The 20,105-nt window shown below is 32.1% G+C and overlaps 2 protein-coding genes across 2 annotated transcripts; one reads left to right on the forward strand and one right to left on the reverse strand.

Moving 5' to 3' along the window:
- Positions 1-4: 4 nt before the first annotated feature.
- Positions 5-1,059, reverse strand: LOC148278703 (uncharacterized; the record flags this gene model as incomplete). The annotated part of the gene is made up of 1 exon (XM_088230995.1): positions 5-1,059. A coding segment is annotated over exon 1 (918 nt), but the record flags the coding sequence as incomplete, so codon positions are not given.
- A 1,998-nt stretch (positions 1,060-3,057) lies between these two features.
- Positions 3,058-19,821, forward strand: LOC148278704 (uncharacterized). The gene is made up of 7 exons (XM_088230993.1): positions 3,058-3,195; positions 11,073-11,222; positions 13,077-13,171; positions 15,685-15,750; positions 15,878-16,005; positions 16,088-16,189; positions 18,892-19,821. The coding sequence occupies exons 2-7, from the start codon at positions 11,088-11,090 to the stop codon at positions 19,284-19,286; spliced, it is 921 nt and encodes a 306-aa protein (XP_088087119.1). The 5' UTR covers positions 3,058-3,195; positions 11,073-11,087; the 3' UTR covers positions 19,287-19,821.
- Positions 19,822-20,105: the final 284 nt, after the last annotated feature.

Raw genomic sequence — 20,105 nt, forward strand, 5'->3', positions numbered from 1 at the left:
TATCTTGTTTAGATCGAGCTTCATTTACACTATCTTGTAATATCTGGCCTGCGCCTAATATTGGATCTGTTTTATTTTCATGTTTCCTTTCAAAAATTTCTCCCAAAATTTTTCCTTTTAAATTTGACTTCAACTTTAGCTTACTTTTAGGTTCACCAACATTATCCTGAAATTTGACTGTTTTTTTTAATTCATTTTCCGTATGTCTCTTTAGTTCGTCTTTTATTTCTATTTCAGGCTTCGTATCATTACCTGTTTCTTTTGCTAGCTCGTTTTCTTTTTCATCATTAGCTACATCAATCTCGACCGACTCAATGACGACATCTTTTCCTTCGGGATCTTTAGATATTTCAGTGAGAGATGCTTCGGTAAAATCAAGAAAAGAATTAAAAGAGTTTTCTTTTGTTTCTTCTAAGTTGACTTTTTTGACCAGAGACAAATCAATTTCATCCCCAATAATTCCTTTTGTCTTGTGTGATAACAATTTGAAATTCGGAATACCTTCGTTTTCACGGTACCATAGAGGGCTGATTGAGATTTGATCTTTGATAAAAACAGAGGCTTCATAGCAAATATTACTGCAAAAATTTTTCCTGGCTGTTATATCGTACACCTTATTTGTCTTACACGATATAATATATTTTTGTGATGGTAGCTTGTCTGGCAGATTTTTAGTGCACAGCGGATATCCGCAAAGTTTAGAAATCGCCCTTTCTTCATTTACATCTTCATAATGACTTTGACTAATACGCGGAAGACATCTTAGGAAAAACGATTCTGAAACTTCATTTTCGAGGAGTGAAATAACCACGGACTGAGCGGTTGCTTCGCAATCGCGCTTTTTCTTGAGAAAATATACTATTTCTTCTTTTGTCATATCCTCTACCTTAGGAGGTAGTTTGTTTTTTTTAGAAGTATTCATTTTGAAATTTATAAAACAATTTGTTTCGAAAACTCTTAGAAATCAACTAATGGCTCGTTACAATAACTATTCTACAGTCAACTTAAGAAGAGACTTTTGACGCTTGCAGCGTTTGCACGCTCAAACAGCTGTCAGCTGTCAAATGTTGTTTGCTTTACCAACGAGCAGGGCTGCCAATTTAAGGAGAATTCCTCAAACTGCGGGGGATTTCAACTCGATTGGGGATTGGTATTATTCGGGGAAAATGGGGGGACTTTAACATTTTACCATTTATTAATTTATCTTTAGCTAACACATCGGGTAGACATTCTAGGTTCAATGAGGAACTCCAGCCCTACGTGAAATTGGATACAAAAAATGTTTTCTTGCGCGTGGTAAAAATTAGAGCATTCAGTTGTATGGCAAAGTTTTTTGAAAACACGAATTTGAATGTACGAAAAAAATAATAAAAAATATTTTAATAAAAACCCGCTACTTTGATTGGCCTCATTGGTACATATTAACCAACCAATGAAATAAGAGCTGTGAAGGAAATTCGGTTGGCTTACCTTAACGATCCAATCGGAAGAACTAACAGAAAGAACAACTTCTGACGTCACACGCGGAGTTATTTCAGAAATACAAAACTCTAAATAATCATAGGATAATACGATATATAAATAATAAACAAAAAAACTTTGCTTAGTTTTATTGTCTATTACCAAATTTAAAAAATATACTGAACTTCCTCATTATAATGTCGTTATAGTGTTTTTTAAAATTGAACACTCATTAAGTATTGTTATTACTTTTTTTTTGTTTTTAAGAAATATTTGTGTTTTTATGATTTACCCAAATATTACATTTTTAGGGCCATTTTCAACGAGTTGTAAATAACTCACTATTAGAAAATGGAAACTTAGTTGGAGTAGAGTGGGATTCGAACCACGGACCATTGGTCCGTGAGTCCGAGACACTAGCCACAGGACCACAACCCGACGTTATTTATTTAATTTTTTTATTGTTTAAAAATAAACGTATTTTTTGTGATCAATGAAATATAAGTGTGGACGGAAATTGTCCAAAATGTCTTGGATTGATCATTGAAAATCTATATGTGAATGGCAGTCACCTCATTTTTTCCATTGTCCTTTAATATTATTTTTTGACAAATGGAAAAAAAAATCATTCAGCCATATACATTTTTCGCGGACCATACTTACGGTTATTTTTATTTGTAATAAGATTGTGTTTAGGGGAATTATTATAAGAAAGGTTTCGCGCTGGCTTGAAACTTTTTAAACTTTCAACCCATTTCCTTGTATTTGTTACAACTTACCTACAAACAAAATGGAGGAAATTATGGAATCTGGAAATAAGAGATAATAAATTTTATTTTTGGATTTCGCTCTAAGCCCCTTAGATCTTTCTATCAAAATTTTCACCTTGGTACATAAATTTGATTTTTTCATAGCTGCTATATCTTTTATAACTCTGGAACAAGATAAGATTTTGACCATTCTCTCATCCACAATAAATGATTATTATTATAATTCTTTAGCTCTATTGCACATAATAAAAGCGTTCCAAATTTTCAGTTTGGTTTCTGTTTGCGCTTGCTATTCTCGACCTGAGTACGTTTGGTCATATTATTGCTGTAAACTGAAGTTAACTTCGTAATTGATAATCATATAATGGTTTTTGTCCGCATGGGCGACTTTATAAGCCAGCGGTGTACTATTATTCTAAGCCAATAACAGAGCGAATATAAATAATTCGTTCCCGTATGAAGTCTTTGAATTCAGATGTCAGTCAGCCAATGAATAATTATTATATTTTAAAAAAATCGTCATTCATTTATCGAACTAGGGACTTTGTAAGCATATATAGTAAGATAAGTCTTCGATTTATTTTAATATTTTCTTCATTAGTATGAAGAAAATATTAAAATAAATATATCTTAAAGTTAAGATAATCTTTAATAATATGTATTCTGTCGAGCGGCTCATATAATTTTCATCCAAAATATCTATAACAAACCAATGGTGTGTGTCGCGTCGATCTTTTTGTTATCACTGTAAATCTATCGGTAAGTACTTACGCATATTTATTTTTCTATGGAATTCTCTTATCTGTTCCTTCCAATTTCCCTTGCCATTTTCTGTTGACATATCCGTATGGTGAGAAGATGGTGAACTCCGAATTGACCGATAATAATGATTATTTTATTTTCTGTAACAAAAGTTCAGTGTTTATACTACGGTTCTATCAGTGAATTCATCAGCAGGACGAAGGTTTGTTTTTTTAATTCATCCCCGCCTTTTAATTGTTAATAATTACATCATTTGACGTAAAATCCAACTGTTAACATTCGTCTATTCATGTAACCACAACTGATAAACTTATGAATCAATTTTATTTTTTAATAGTTCCTAATGAAACTATTTTCTCTGCGAAAATAATTCCTTATTAATTCTGGATGTGTTTGATAATTATATTTACAAAAATCATCCCATATTTATTTTTAAAGTTGTTCTTTGGTTTGTTTTATAAATATGAAATGTTTTTAACATTCTTGTGCAATCAATTCAGTGCTAGAGTTCATAATATCACACGCCTCTCTTTACAAAATGTAATATTAAATGGTACGTCCAAGAAATCAACAGAACAGATCGGTATATATTTTTTTATATAAAATATTTTAATGTCACAAGATCGGCCTTTGAATGAATGATAAGAATTGTTATTTATAGAAAGTTTCCATTGGTTAAATTTACCAAGTAAATATTTATTTATTTATTAAGGAATTCATACAGTCTTTATATAAATACAAGATACAAAAGAACAATTAAAAAAGTAAGACCAAATATAGATTTCACATTAATTTATTATGAATGCAGGAAGAGAGTGGAAAAAGTACTTACATTCTAAATATATATATATATATATATATATATATAAATATTAAATAAAAAGTACATAAAAGGGAGAAGACATTGCATAGCTCCAACTCTACTTTCCTCCCCTCTCTCTCTGCTTCCATGAACATTTATATTTCTTAGTAAAAATTCACAACCAACAATAATTAATTAGATGCAGGTAGTAGATGTACATATGCATAAGTAAAAATTAAGAGTTGAAATTAAAAGTTAAAATTAAAAGTTTAAATTAAATTTAAAAGTTAAAATTAAAATTCAAAAAGTTAAAACTAAAAGATAAAGTTAAAAGTCAAAATTAAAAGTTTAAATTTAGGCAGGAGATAAATTTAAAATGTCTTTAACAGATCTGATAAAAACATAGTATTTACAGTGTAATATGTCGATGTCACTAAAGCTGTCCTTATAGGTAATCTGTATTCTTCGCAGAGTGCTATTTTTCATATAATTAGTCATTGAGTTAGGAATGTCGAAGAGTACAGATTGACGAGTTCTACAGACAGGGACTCGATATGAAATGCTTCTAACAATTTCTTGGCTATCAATTAAGTTATTTACAATTTTATAGAGAAAGCTCATGTCCAACATGGTACGCCCAGTTGCGAGATTTTGAACCTTATGAAAATTAGTGGGCTCAGTCCTACTTGAAAATGAAACATTATTTTTGAAATCTAATTGTCTGAGAAAACAGTTTTGAATATGTTCAATACGATTTTTGTAAGTATTATATTGAGGATTCCAAATGGGAGAATCAAACTCTAGGACACTACGTTCATATGAAAAAAAAGTTTTCCCAATGCGTCAGTTCTCGTGAAAGGTTTGGTTGATCGTATGACAAACCCTAGCATTTTGCAAGCTTTTTCTACAGTATTTTCTATATGTTTGTTAAATGTAAGTTTACTATCAAGTACAACACCAAGGTCACGGACTTCTGTAGAAGAATTTATAGTTAACTCGTTGATTTTATATAAATTATTGATATTTTAATTTAATTTAAAACGCATGCGGTAAAAAGAAATTTGCTGACACTTTTTAATGTTAATAGACAATCTGTTTTTAATGCAACATGTGTTTAATCTATTAAGGTCTTCTTGAAGATTTATACTGTCTTGATCATTATTAACTTATATTTTTTATTTAATTCTTACTGACCTTAGATTTAATAATACGTGTAAATTACGTCAGAAACGTCAGAAATTAACTGCTTAATCGAGAGTTTTTATATTCATTGTCTATAAATAATGTGTTCAAATTTGATTTATATGAACATTAAAACTTAAAACTCTTCTGTTCCCTAGTTCGCCCGCACCTAGAGTATTTCTCTGTTATCTGGTCTCCATATGAGATGTTCACATGAATCAGTTCAACATCGATTTTTAAGAAAGATAGGCTGGAGATTGGGCTTATCCAGAGACCAATATACATATAATGAGTTAGAAATTAGCTTAAATATATCTTCTCTTCAAGACCGTCGAAATAAATCCGACCTTCTAGTCCTATTTAAAACTCTCAACTCATTCTTTGATGCGCCTGAACTACTGAACTCAACTTATAAATTTTATACAAAATTTGAAACAAAAATAAACTAAAAATCTACACAGTATACTACGAAGAGAGGAGGGGGATAGAAAGGAAAGGAGGAGAAAAGAAAAACTAAAATATTTAGATAGTGACATTTCAATCTTCATTTAAATGTAAATAAAGAAGCGCTCTGACATTGTAAAAATATTTTTTATATCCCTAGTAATTAATTCAGTTATAAAACGGTTAGTGAATATTATTCAACATAAGCCAACAGCAACCATTGTTAAAGGAACATAATATTATTATATAGCTATAAGCTATAAGTAATCGAATAGACTCTTCTATTAATTACAACAAACTGTTTTTAAAACACTCTCAGGGGAATCAGAAGTGGAATGTTCACCTCTTACAATAGAAATTATTATATCTAAACAGGATTCTTGTTCTTCTGATTGTAACATATTTTTTTTAAATTTATTTTATTAAGGAACAAAACAGACAGCTGGACATACCTTATTATTATTTTTTTTAAATATTTTTTTTTGTTATTTTTTTTTTTTTTTACAACATACATAAGAGGTAAAACAGAGTATTCAGAAAATAAAGCATAATTACATGCAATACATATTAATAGTAAGAATAGTAAACAAAAAAATCCCACAAAGGCATGGCCTGTTCGTGGGTATACAAGAAAATGTTCATGAATTTTTGCTCCTATAATAAATAATGGACAGTTGTAATATTTTTGTGTAACATAAGAAAGAGAAAATAAAATATTTTGTAAAAGATTATACGGTTTTTTTATAGTAATTAAAAAAGGAAAATAAAAAAATATTTTTAAAAAAACATAAAAATATTCCTTATTATTCAAGGGTAACAAAATGTATCATGGAAAAAAGAGTTAATATCTTTAGTTTGAATCCAGGATAGTGCGTGTTTTTTAAAAGAAGGAAAATTTTGAAAGTTTGGAATCAATGAAATATCAGTAAAAAAAGAATGAAAAATTTTTGGGCCTATAAAATATGCATGTCTCTGTGCGAGCCTCGTTTTACAATGTAGTATTTCTAACACACGATTCCTTCTTTGACTTTGATCTATTTAAATTACTTGTAAATCAATTTTGGTTCTTAAATATATATTTTAAACGTTGAAAACAGTATATTTGTCTTAGGTTTAAAAGTTTAGCTTCTTGGAACAATTGGAAAGAGGGAAAAGTGCGATTTTTGTGAAGCATTATTTTTAATATAATTTTTTTAACAGTTTCTAATGGTTTAATATGGTTGTTGTAAGTTCCCCCCCATCCAATTATTCCATAGGAAAGCGATGACTGTACAAGTGCATAATATACCATTTATTTATTTTATAAATTTATTGCATAAATAAGCATACATATTTAATACCATATCTATATAAAACAAGTGGATTAGAAAATTAATATGTTCAAATATAACCCAAAATTTGTAAAAAAACAACTTTAGCTCAATTATTCGTCAATATTTATTTTATCCGCTTCTAAATAATCACCGTTAGAAGCAATACACATATACCAATATTTTTTCCAATCTTCAAAGCACTTCTCGTAAGCCGATTTCAGAATGGCCTTTAGCTCCCTCTGCAAATTTTCTTTCACCACTTCAATTGAGTCATAAAGTTTTTGACTCTTCCTCTCTAACAATGTACCATAATGTGTATTCGTGCCTTATTAGTCTTTGTTTTTTTCATAATTTATGTACATTGTAATTGGCAGTAGTGCTGTATTGTACATTTAAATAAATAAGCATATTAAAAAAATAAAAAAATCATTTAAAAATGATTTCACGCAAAAGTAAATTATTCCAAGTTGCCTGGATCTTGTTTTGTAGAGTCTCCCCTCGTAGGATAGCGGTGGATTTTGTTATTACACTGAACATGTATTCGGACAACAATGTATTTTTTTATTCAAATATTTATACTTCTGTTTCTTGCGGTGCCTTGTCAGGTCCCCCCTGACGTTGGCGATCACTACAGCAAAAGCATCTCGGTCCTGCGTCACTCTTATATTCCGCAGCCATGACAACTGCTTATTGAATGTACTCACCATAGTAGTTCCTGGGAAAAGATGACTAGAATGAGACTAGACCTTCTCTAAGCTGGTTAGTTTTGATTTTGAGACACCAGAAATTCGCCTTTTATTCTCTCGTTATCTGCTGCGATCACTCTGTTACGAGTGTGATCCCATTGCCCGGGGTTCGCCACGTGGGCGCTGACGAGTCGGACCAGTCTGTAGTGTTGCCCGTGGAATGCAACTGGGCGTTAGCGTATTTGATAGAATCACACCCTCCAGCAAGATGTGACTCTCTGCGAACTTACTGACAGTTCGAACTCTATTTATACTAATGTATCTTTAATTCCTCTTTCGGTAAAAAGCATGTTCAGTACCGTCAACATAAGATGAATCTTTGTATATCTGCCACATCTCAATATCATCCCCTTTCCCCTATTCCGAGCTTTCTGTGTGACATCACATCGATTTTCAATGCTCAGAAAGAGAATTATATGCAAGGTCAATAATACTGTGACTCCAATACAAAAAAGTTATATTATTGCTATGCATACTGCGCTTTTTCAATAGATTCAGATTTTACAGTAAAATTCTTAATTTCTTACTGTTATCATTCATTACTTGTCAAATTTTCTTGTCATGCTGACAATTTTAAATGTAAAATGACTCATATTGATTTATAATTTATTACATATATTTTTTGTCAAGTAATATAAATTATCCCTTTCTGACCTGAATGAATTCCTATATAATATATCTAAGTTAGATAAATTATGCTTCTGGGGCCAAATATTAAAAGGTCCTTTTTAATTTTTTTTTATGATTTATTAAGTTAGTTCATAACATCTTAAGAACTAATATAAATTTTTAATAACATTACAATTTTTATAAAAATTTCTCAAGATCGTATTTTTCAAATTAGTTTCAAATATTTCAATGCTTTCTATCCATTATAAACTGTAATTAATAATAAAAATAATGTGATCTCACTGGGTTACCCGTGCCGAGGACACTTAACAATATACTTTTAAAAAAAGAAGACTTAGTAAACAGAGATAATTATCAAAATATTCAGACAGTTTTAAACATTACGTATTTATGTTTATAAATAATTTATGTATTATATTTCTTCAGGTGACTCATTGTACAGCTTCAAACCCTTGTAATCAGTTTTGAGACTCCTCCTGGACACACGCAATATTATCTTATTAGATTGAGTTAGTTTTTAATGTATTTAAAACATGCCTTATGTATCATTTATTAGGACAGGAATTCACACAAAAACAAACAACCCAGCCAGAAGCCAGCTATCACAAAAACGAAGTTTCTGTGTATTGGCAAATACTAACTAAAGCATAAAAAATGCTGGTTTTGGGTTACCAGTAATTAAAAAATAAACTCGCTACTTTTTTGATTTTGGTAGGTACGAAGTAAATAAATGACTTTTTAAATTAATTCAAATTAAATTCTGAGTGCAGTAATTTATTTTAATGAATTAGTAATGGAATGAATAAATAAATGAATGAATGATCCTTGAGAGAGTAGCCACAATATTTTTTTTAACCCCTTATAATTATGGGGGTAAGGGGCAGTTTTAGATCTTGCGAAATTCGTGGCCACCCACGAATGGATGGACGATACCGGAAAATAATGATTCTTCTATCTCTAAAATAAATCTTAAAATTCGTGATTTAAATGTATGTCTGGGCTGAAAGGGTTATATACGTTTTTTGTGTTTCTAAAGTCCATAATAAATCATTGTTAAAGCAATAAATTATACACGTATTTTTTAGTTATATCGTTAAACCGTTTTGCATGCGTCTTTTCATGCTCTCACTGTTGGAGATTATTTCAAAATAACACAAAACATTAAAAAAATTATTATGAAAATAAAAGACGAGTGATACTTCACAAATTCGGAATAACCGGTGGCATCTTCGAGACTGGCATCTTTATTATAAAATTAAATGTATTTATACTAAAACAGTAATCCCACCCTGGTGAACCTGATGATATTTCGGTCGCTCCGCAAGCAGAGAAGAAGTTTGTTTGGAGACGCTTGTCGTGGCCGGCAGCATAGAGGGAGGTCTCCCGGCGCTGGTCGGACCGTATAAAAACTGTTACAGGCGGCTCTCAGAAATGCGGGGTGCCGAGACAAGTTGAGGACCGCAGTCTTGAGAATACGGCATATTGGTCACGATCCTCAGTCATGAGAGTCCACCTAAGAATAGATTAACTATTAAATTAGCTTAAGTGTTGCTAATATAGAAAGTTTTTATTAATACACATTACAAAAAAAATATAACTTGTACCTAACTACGAGGCCAAGATACAACAGAATTTGCTACCAAAATTTGATATCCAAGTTCCATTTTACCATTGCTCTCCACCAAAAGGACAATTGCTGACCTCACTCTAATGCACAAAGTGATATGCACCATAATAGATTGCCCAAAATTACTGCCCCTGATAAACTTTCCTGTACCCACAAGTACCATCAGACTCCGACACATGTTCCAGTGTGAGTACAATAGGACAAACTTCACCCACCGTTCTCCCCTCCCTTAGTGAGCATCCACAGAACAGCTAATAATTATGCTGAGCTGTCGGACTTCTGGCTGGCTCCACACCACTCCTGCTGCAGTCAAATCAGCTATCCTATCCATCGAATGTCTATCGCCTTAATTCTCTTTTTTTAAATTTCTGTTCATATTTACTCATTTTCTTTTTCTTATTATTTTGTAATTAACATGAAATAATTATGATTCTACTTTCTGTCAATTATCTATAATACTTTATGTACTTCTAACCTAAATATTGTAAGAGCCCTCTGGGCGTTTGTAAATAAATAAAACATAATGGAAAGTGGAAGCATACATATTATTAAAGAATACTAAAATTAAAAATTATTACATAAATATATATTTTTTTTAAAACATCTGGACAACACGCTTAATAGTATATAAATCCATGCAATGTCTCGCAGCAGTCTTCTGCAATGGTCTCTTTCCTTAGACAAAATCCAAACTTGTACACTTCTGAAAATGGCCTTCGTTTTAAAGAACTTAATATATTTGTCGGGGACATTGTAATTAATGAATTTATTTTATTAGGTAAACAAACAGTATGTATAAAAACATATTCACAATTTCTTTGTATATACTTAATATTAAGTGTAGAACACTTATGCATACACTGGACAATTGTTTACACTAAAGACAATAATTTAAATTACCTTAAATGTAATAGATAAGAAATGAAAAAGTATGTGTATTTTTTGATTATTTTTTTAAAAGGAATAACCTGCTTAGCCTCTAAGTCATAAAAAACATACATTATTTAATGTATAATAATAAAATTAATTAAATATCCACTTCTCTTAATATTTCTATGATTTTTTACTTAAATTTACATACATTGTCATAAAAAATATCAGCCCCGGTAAATCTATTGTTATATTGTCGACTTGTTAAAGAATTTTTGTTGGACCCTTTCTAGTCTATGAATACTAATATTATCGTAAGGTGACCAAACAGGAGTACAGTATGCTGGGGACGAACAAATGTTTTATAAAAGTTTTTTATGTCTCTGCATGTTTAAATGGTTTCGATGCCCGCACGATGAGTCCGACCATTTTATGTGTTAAATAAATAATGAAGTTGTTTTGCAGGAGGGCTGAAGCAAGATGCACGACGCCTTCTGGTGGGATGTGAACTTGGGGGACCTGCTGTTTGCGGGACTCTCCGTGCAGAATGCGACGGCCATGGTTGTTACGTGCCTCGTCTTCACGTGCCTCACCGTATGCTTCGAGGGACTCAAGGTAATTAGCCTTTTTATATATTTCCCCCCATTTTATATTCAATATGTAATAGGATCATGTTCGGATCTGTGTTAGGACTGTTTGGTCAGTTCAATACCTCTCAGGCATTGAGCGCTGATAACAGCGGGATTTTAGTTTAGTGGACTGTATGGAAATTGTTACTCACTTTTAAAGTTTTTCCGATTGTTTCCTATATGGAGCACTTCACTATTGCTGCAGCACGGATACCGGTATCGTGTAGATGATGATGAACTGTATAATTTAGCCTGTTTATACAACACTAACTTCACTTTGTACGAAATATGCTGACGCAGGATATGATAAAGATGTATCAGAGAGACAACTTTTCATATGTGACTTGCTCACAGGACGGTAGAAGCACAAGAGTTTGAAATAGGAAGGATTTGGGAAGGAAAGGAATATTTACAGTCTTATATGAGTTGCCAGTATAGAAAATGTAAATTCAGTACTTAAAGAGGACTTTGCCAGTATTTTCATGATGATAGCCAAATATCACTTTAAAAAAAAAACATTTTTAAAGTAATAAGGGTCTATGAAATACTGTCCAGTAAAAAAAATAATTTTAAATTTGTAATTTTGAATTCCCGCAAAAATGGTCATTGCATTGGCCACGCCCCTAACACGTCACGATTCATGTTAATTTTCAACTTTGTTGCTAACCGTTCAAATTTTTACAGAACAAAAAAATGTTTTCTTGCGTGCAGTAAAAATCAGAGCGTTAAATTGTACAGCAAAGCTTCTTGAAATTGTACGAAAATTTATAAATGTGTATTTTAATAAAAATGAACTACTTTGAACGACGTCACTGGTTTATATGAATCAACCAATGATAAGACAGGTGTGAAAGATATCCGGTTTGCTTACCGTAAACGGACCAATCGGCAGAACTGACAGAGAATAAGCGGAAGAGAACCTCGGAAATTCAGAAATCAAAAACTTAATAAAATCATAGCGCTATAATACAATATATAATAATTTTGGCTAAGCTTAATAGTCTATTAAAAAATTAAAAAATATAAAAAATCCTCTGAACTTCCTCATTAACATGGAAAAAACAGTAAATTAGAAAAAATAATAACAATAACATATTATAGGGCCTTACTCATAAACTTGGCATAAAGTCACACTTAAGTATAGTGGTATAATTCGGATGGGAATCCCATCCGAATTATATCACCATACTTATAGTCCTTAAAATATAGCTTGATTAAAATGACAGCTAATGTTACTAGTGGTGGGAAATTAATGATCACTGATCAAATCGATTTTATCAGTTTTTTCATGCAAACATGAAACTCTGTTTCCAAAAATAATTATAAGCAGCAAAAAAGGCAGGAGAGAGGTGTTTATAAATTCAATTATAAACGCCTCTCTCCCGCTTCCACTCCCACCAAGTCTACTATATACCATTGTCTTTCTACTTTCCTTTATAATCATTTTCTATGCATGTATAAATATGCTATTAAAAATGCCCACTGGGCGTATATATAAATAAATAAATAAACCACATTTGAAATTATCTCGAAAGAAATTTTAGTTTGGATTATGATCATTTCGCCTTCTGTAGCTGTATGAACGAATCACATCTGACAGTTGTGTATCCCGAAAACATTACTTCATTATCATAATTCAATAGAGATGAATAACATTTAAGAGAAGGTAATATAGAAGTCTAGGCATCTACAGGGCTTATGACCTGTCAATGGCTGGTTTAAGTGGCCACTTTACATTCACACTTTACACTTCATTACTTGTTATTTCTTCAGTTACATATGTTTCACTAAGCACCAGTATACACGGTTTAAACTTATACAATCTAATATCTCGTTTAAGGTTCTGGAGTCAAAAGTACGCAGGGATCATAACTCCAGGCTACGGAGAGCCATGCAGGGAGTGTGCTCTACAGACAGAAGTAATCTACTGAGAAGGCTAGTACATTTTATGTCATTCTAAAATTCCCACACTCACTACACTAGATTTTTTATTTTATTTTTTATATTGACCTTGTCGGGAATTGAACCCGTGACCTTAGGCATAGTAGGCAAACCCACTAACCGGTACACATCGAGGCGGACTAATCTTTCTCTCATTTCCCTTTTCTGGATTTTTCTTTAGAGTTGCCATTGAGTGCTAAACTCTGCCAACATTTTCGTTCTATTTCACACATGAAAATTATGTTTTAGTCATTATAAAAGATAATAAAAAATATCTTGCCCGAGAGTATGGCTCTATCGATTTGCCTAATCAAAATATTCCCAGTGAAATGTGGGCGTATTCTGTATAACTGTCATTCATGTTGTAGATATACAAAACGGGAGATATCACATACTTCGAATTCCGATAAAAATATATGAAATGGACTTAGAATAATTAATTGTATTTTCAAAATCAATATGGATATTGTGGAGAAATGTTTTCATAAATAACTTTTTTTTTTTTAATAAAAAAACATGTCACTAGAAAAACGCGACAAGTTTTGCAATGATAATTGTGACCTCGAGATTCGTGACGATGTTCTAAAAAAAATTTAACGGTTTGGAACAAAGTTGAAAATGAACATGAATAGTGACATATTAAGGGCGCGGCCAATGCAATGACCGTTTTTGCGGGAATTCAAAATTGCAAATTTAAACATATTTTTTATGTGTTTGAATTTGCTAAATTCTACTAATAAGAATTAAAAAAAAAAATTTTTTTACTCGACAGTATTTCATAGACCCTTATTACTTTAAAAATGTAAATAAAACAATGAGATATTTCTCTATTGTTATAAAATATTATTACACCGTTTTTTTATATTTTTTTATTTATTGTAATGTTTTTAAAATCATTCTTATGTTGCTGAAATTCCACTCGTCAATGTGCTTTGTAGCTGCAAGACTTTTTGTGATGTTAGCTATCATATTATATAAATCATATTATGTAAATGTTATCAACTATCAAATATCTAAATTTAGTAAATGGGGTCTAGAATTTCAACCGTCCATGCGCTCAGTAGGTGCAAGTATTGTTGTAATCTAACTTCTATTTTTTAAATTGGTTTTTTTTTATATCGATTTTTAAAAATCACTTAAACTCTATACTTCATTGCCAAATAAAATTAAAAATAAAAATGTAAATAGGGGCTAGCTGCAAGACGTGCTGTAATCTAGTTCCTTCATATCATAATTATTTTTGCATATCATAATTAGAGACAAGGAACTAGAATCCCAACTGTCTATGCGCTCTGTAGCTGCAATACGTGCTGGGATATTTATTTATTGTACAGCGCCATTTAGGTGATTTTCACAAAAATGGCGCTTTATAAATTATCCAAACACATATAAATATATATAAATATATCAGGTGAATATGCTAGGTAAATAATAAAAAGGGCTTGTGTTGTAATGGTCAGCGCGTTTACCTGCCGTGCGAAAGGTCTTGGGTTTGACATGAAATATTTAATGAAAAAAGTGTTTTTACACTAGAATATCTCATAGTCCCTGGACTGGCACCTGAACCGTAAGACTGATCATCTTAACTTCATGTAACAAAAATGATCTTCGGATGCGGAAAGAAAATGATGATGAAACAATGAAAATTGATAGTAAAGGACATACACAAATAAATTTAAACAGTAAAATTTAAAGCAGGAAAAATAAATCAACCGAGGAAATTAAAATCAGAATTTTCTCAAAAATATTGTGTATCATCACACAAGTAACATAATTTATATTCAAAATGAGGTTCAGATCTTTAGCCTCTGTGTTTTTTTTTAAAAAATAGACAACCCTAAACTCCATAAATTAATCCCAAACACACATTTTTATATATTTTATACAACACATCCATTTTAATAAATCAACATATAAACAATCCTATTCCCTTGTCCACAGTACATTTTTTTGCACAGCAATGCACACGACATTTTCACTCCTTCAGACAGCACGTACTGCAAGCGAAAAACACCTTTACCTTAATGTACATTGGGTTGAATTTGGTGTACATCAATATCGGTTCTGCGGAAAGTGAACGAGCCTCCAAATGTAAATACAGACGTCTCGACCTTCTCTAAAATGTTCTTCATCTCTGTTGTAATATGTATTGAAATTGTTTACTCACTTTCAAGTTCTTCCAATTGTTTCTTTATGTAGCACTTTTGCTATTTGCATGGATCGTGTAGATGGTGAGATGTTTATTTTATTCTGTTTCTGAAACACTAATTGCACTTTGTCCGAAGTATGCAGATGCAAGATACGATAAGGATTTATCAGAGAGACACTTAACAATTTGAATTAAGAAGGATGTAGGTATGAACGGGATATTTAGTCTTATAAGAGTTGCCAGTATAAAAAATGCAAATTCAGTACTTACCAATAGGTAATCAATAAAATATATTACAGCCTCACTAAAATGTAATACCATAACTGCCACTGATTTAAAAAATATTTTGTATGTTTAGATCGAGACCAGGGACCAGTAACGATAATAGAAGTGTCCCCGCTGAACCCAGCATTCTAAGAACCAGGTATTGTTATTTAATTTATCTACTTATTCTTATTCTTAAGGGGGGGGGTCAGTGCTATTCAAACTCCTTTGTTACAACTAATAATGATGTGCTTTTTCCCTGTGACTAATTCGGATTATTTTTCCAGGTGTGGAATAATCGCGCGTCAAGTTCTCTTGTACACGACAAACACCAGTTTTAACTACCTGATTATGTTGGTCGTTATGCTGTTCAACGGCTACTTGTTCCTGGCCATTTTACTCGGAATCACCATAGGTAAACAGACATTGTATTTTTATAAGATACGTTTCTTTTATACGCTATCTTTTAAGTTTTATTTGAAACGTTGTGTTTGCAGGGTACTATCTATTTGGACACATATCTACAAAGTATAAATTGGAAAGTGTACGAGAGAAGGCCAAGGTTGTCACTGTGTGCGTACCGGAATGTGAAGAGCCAGGTATTTCATTTAATTAAAACTTGTTAAATTTGGAGCAGGTATCTCGTCTTTCTGGTAAGCTTAGCTAGCAGTAGCCATGTATTAGCAGACGGCGCCGTACTTGTTTCTTCAGGCAGACGATTCCACGCATCCTCAAATCTGCGGCCATCGAAAAAATGTTTAGCCGAGTTGAATTTGAACTTTGGCTTCTCTAATTTCATCAAATGTCCTCTCAGATGGCATTTCAAATTTCATCATGTTTGCACTAATTTATTTATATACAGTCAAACTTGGTGGTACAAGGGAGATGGGACCGATTGAATTTGCTCGTTATTCCGGCGAAAGATTTTTCAAATCCAATCGCCATTGCATATTGTCACCAAGAAACAAATACATATATCGTGGGCATACAAGAGAAATTGACCAAGTGACAAAATCAATAATGTTCAAGGGAGCCATTTTAGTGTTTTTCTAGAGTTCAATTGCTTCTCAAAGATGAGATTTTTCAAGTAGGCGGTTGGTAATTTTACATTATATGTACGGTACTTCCAACTTTAATGTATAAACATATTAAAAAAATATTATCACTTTTATATAAAAAATAAATGGAAAAATTTGGTCAATTTTATCTGTAAAATTTGTCATGAAATTTGAGATGATCATTTTTGTTTCGTTCATTGAGGGAAGTAGTATTTTCTTTTATTTTATTTTATAACTATAAATTGAGTTTTTGGGATTTTTTATTTCAATAATCAATTTTTTTATATTTATTAAGGTTAAATAAACACAGAAATACAGAATAAATTAAAATAAACAAATAATTAAGAAGTGTTATGTAATAATCTAAAGAATAAATTTTATTATTAAACTTTTTATTAAAAAAACCGTATCTGTCAAATTCAAAACGTACACTAACTTACCAATTACTGCCTTCTAACTCTAACTAACTCTTCACTGGTGACATCACCTACAAGTAAAATTGACTAACTGTTACTTGGTCAATGCTTTGGATCTTAAATTTACTAATAAAAGTGACTATTTGTGTTGGTCAGTTTTACTTGTCAAAAATCTGTAAGCTTCTATCAAATAGTCACATATTTTACAAATTAAATTCTTTTTAGAGTGTCGGATCGACTTGGCATTTTTACCAGTCAAGCATTATGCTAATACGATGCCAAAAAGTCAATAATCTCAATTTCGTCATTTTTGCAAATGATCACTTTTACTTGTAATAACCATGATATACGTATAGTTCATACAAATAATGAAATAAATAAAACTACCAAGAAAAAATATAATAAATGCTTACAAACATACTACTTTCTAAATTTAAAATGCAGATAAATAAATATTTTAATTTTACACAATAATTCATCATCATTTTGCCCTTTCCATACCGAATGGTGCATAGGGCACTGCATTGGTAACCAATCACAGCGTATCTTGATCATTTTTGTTGCATGAAGGTAAGATGGTCACTCTTACACTTCAGGTGCCAGTCCAGGGGCCATGAAATAGTCTAGTGTGAAAACACTCTTTTAAATAAATATTTCTTATCAACCATGTCGGGAATCGAACCCGAGACCTCTTGCATGGTAGGCAAACGCGCTGACCATTACACCACGAGGCCGACAATATTTACATAGATTTTTTGTGAGTGGAAGAAAATTTTTTACACACCTCAAGATTTTTCACGCCACATCTATTTCAGAAATAATTGCCATTTTTTCACGAATTGAGACACTTTCTCTTGTTAGTAGACATGTTTGTAATTCTAGTGTTAGTTTTTAACTGATCTGACTTCATCCCCTCGTAATGTGTATTATGCATTGACCATAAAACATTAAAAAAAACTGAAAAGCATTGTAAATACCCCCGAAATAAGGATGTCATTCATAAACTACAAAAGTAGTTGTAAATTGTAATGTGGTGCTGAGCCAATGGGTTCACAAATCTTGGTTTTTTACACACAATTTTAACCATGTGTGATATTGTTCAATGTTGTCTGCGAAAACACCAGTTAGGTGTTACTTGTGACACTTACACAATGTCATAACGTCATCTGATCCCGATGCCCAGCGGCATCGGCCCTAAGTTAGCGGCCCGTTTAGTTTTTATTACGCAGGTTCTTATTTTTAAAATTATGTTTCCAAACGATTTAAGAGTTTTTGCTCAACTTTTGATAGTATTTTTGTTCGGTATGTACGAGAAGTAGCATGTATAAAAGTGAATAAATGTATGGAGAAAAACCATAAACTAAAATGCCGACAAATGTTTTCCATTACATCAGAGATTTCGTGCTTAGATTTTGGATAATTATGAGAAACTGATGGGTAAACTGTTACCACCGCTGCCTTCAGTAAATTTGTGGCTTGGATCTATAAGGGCCAATGCTATAAATCCTAATAAATCAGGAGAGTAATTATTTAGTCATTTCGTGGCATTATAATGAACTGTTGGATGTCTTTGACAACAAATATTAATCAAAAACATCGCAACACTTGTCTGTGAGTATAAAATAGTTCAATATACAATGTTTTTTTATTGACATCGACCCTCTACAAAATGGTGGCAAGAAGAATACGAAATCCCTTCTAGAGATCCAAGTCACAGAAATATCCCCGTCTGTTATCAAGAGCTGCAAATTCCTTTTATTCCTGGACATGCACCTGAAAAATGCATCGTCACTATTCTCCATTGGTAATTTTTCTTTCCTTCTTTAGAGGGCTCCACGCCCCCGCTGCTGCAGGGGATGGGGGCTTCAGTCAATAATCTGTACAACTGCGAGGCGCGTGCGCAGACGCAGAGACTCCTGCAGTCCAGTCAGGAGGAGGGGACCTGCAGCCAGACGCAGGACGAAAGTTGCTGCAAACCCGGCGCCAAGAAATCAACCGACCCTTCCAAAATAAAAAAAACCGGGGAAAAATGCTGCCAAAAAAGACCCACGGAGAATGAAGACGGCGCTTATCCCAGCAGCGCTGATTCTGATGTAGGTAATGTAGAAACAGTGGTTGTCGACGTTGAAAGAACAAGTAAGTGTTGTGATGACGAGGAAATGGTTGATGTTCCCGCCGCCGGTGTGTGCGCGATGAACAGTGCCAAGAATCAAGATGTCTAATGTCAAATCAATGTGATAAATATATTTTTTTGGAAATACGGGGCTAGTTGTTTGAAAAATAGGGATTCTGTTTGATGATTTATAGAAATTATCAAAGATACCCAAAAATATATTGTTTTACAAGGTTTTTGCTCAAATTTTATAATGAATTTTGTCTATTGCGATTCTTATGTTATGTTAATTTTGTTCAATTCTGCTCTCTGTGAAGATTAGTTCAAATTAAATAATTGAAAGTAATAATTATAAGTTCTGTTACTTTACATAAATCAACGCATGGAAAAAATAAAGCCAATTACAGATTGTTAGTTAATTTTAAAAGATCATTGTTCAAATATTGAGTATTCATTTATGTAGTTGTATGAATAACAGCTCAATATGATTTTACCCAAATAACCCCACGGATTAATTAAATTCATATTTGAAGCTCTAACTTTGTTGTGGTTAACCTTTCCGAGTTTCCGAGGAGGATACCAGGAATACCCCAGCTAAAATGCAATAAATGCGACTATTGCCATAATAAAACTGTGTCATAATATTTAGAGTTTTCTGCAAAATTAATTATATATTTTGTTGTGAGAGGTTGCTCTATGGCAGTGCGCTGCTCTCATCATGACAAGTTGAACAGCACTGATCTAAATTCTCGCTACGTGTTTTTGAGGCGGTACAGCGGGGAAGTTGGAAGTGAGAATGCATGTAATAAAGAGCAAAATAAGTTTTTTTTTTGCGGTTATGGCCGTAAAAAACCCACCAAATAGCAAAAAGCACACGTCCAAACTAACTAATGTATCAAAGATTAAATTAAGTAATTCATTATATAAT

Source organism: Micrasema longulum, unplaced genomic scaffold (genome assembly GCF_059751315.1).
Source record: "Micrasema longulum isolate JH-2025_06_02 unplaced genomic scaffold, ASM5975131v1 h1tg000838l, whole genome shotgun sequence".
Lineage (NCBI taxonomy): Eukaryota > Metazoa > Arthropoda > Insecta > Trichoptera > Brachycentridae > Micrasema > Micrasema longulum.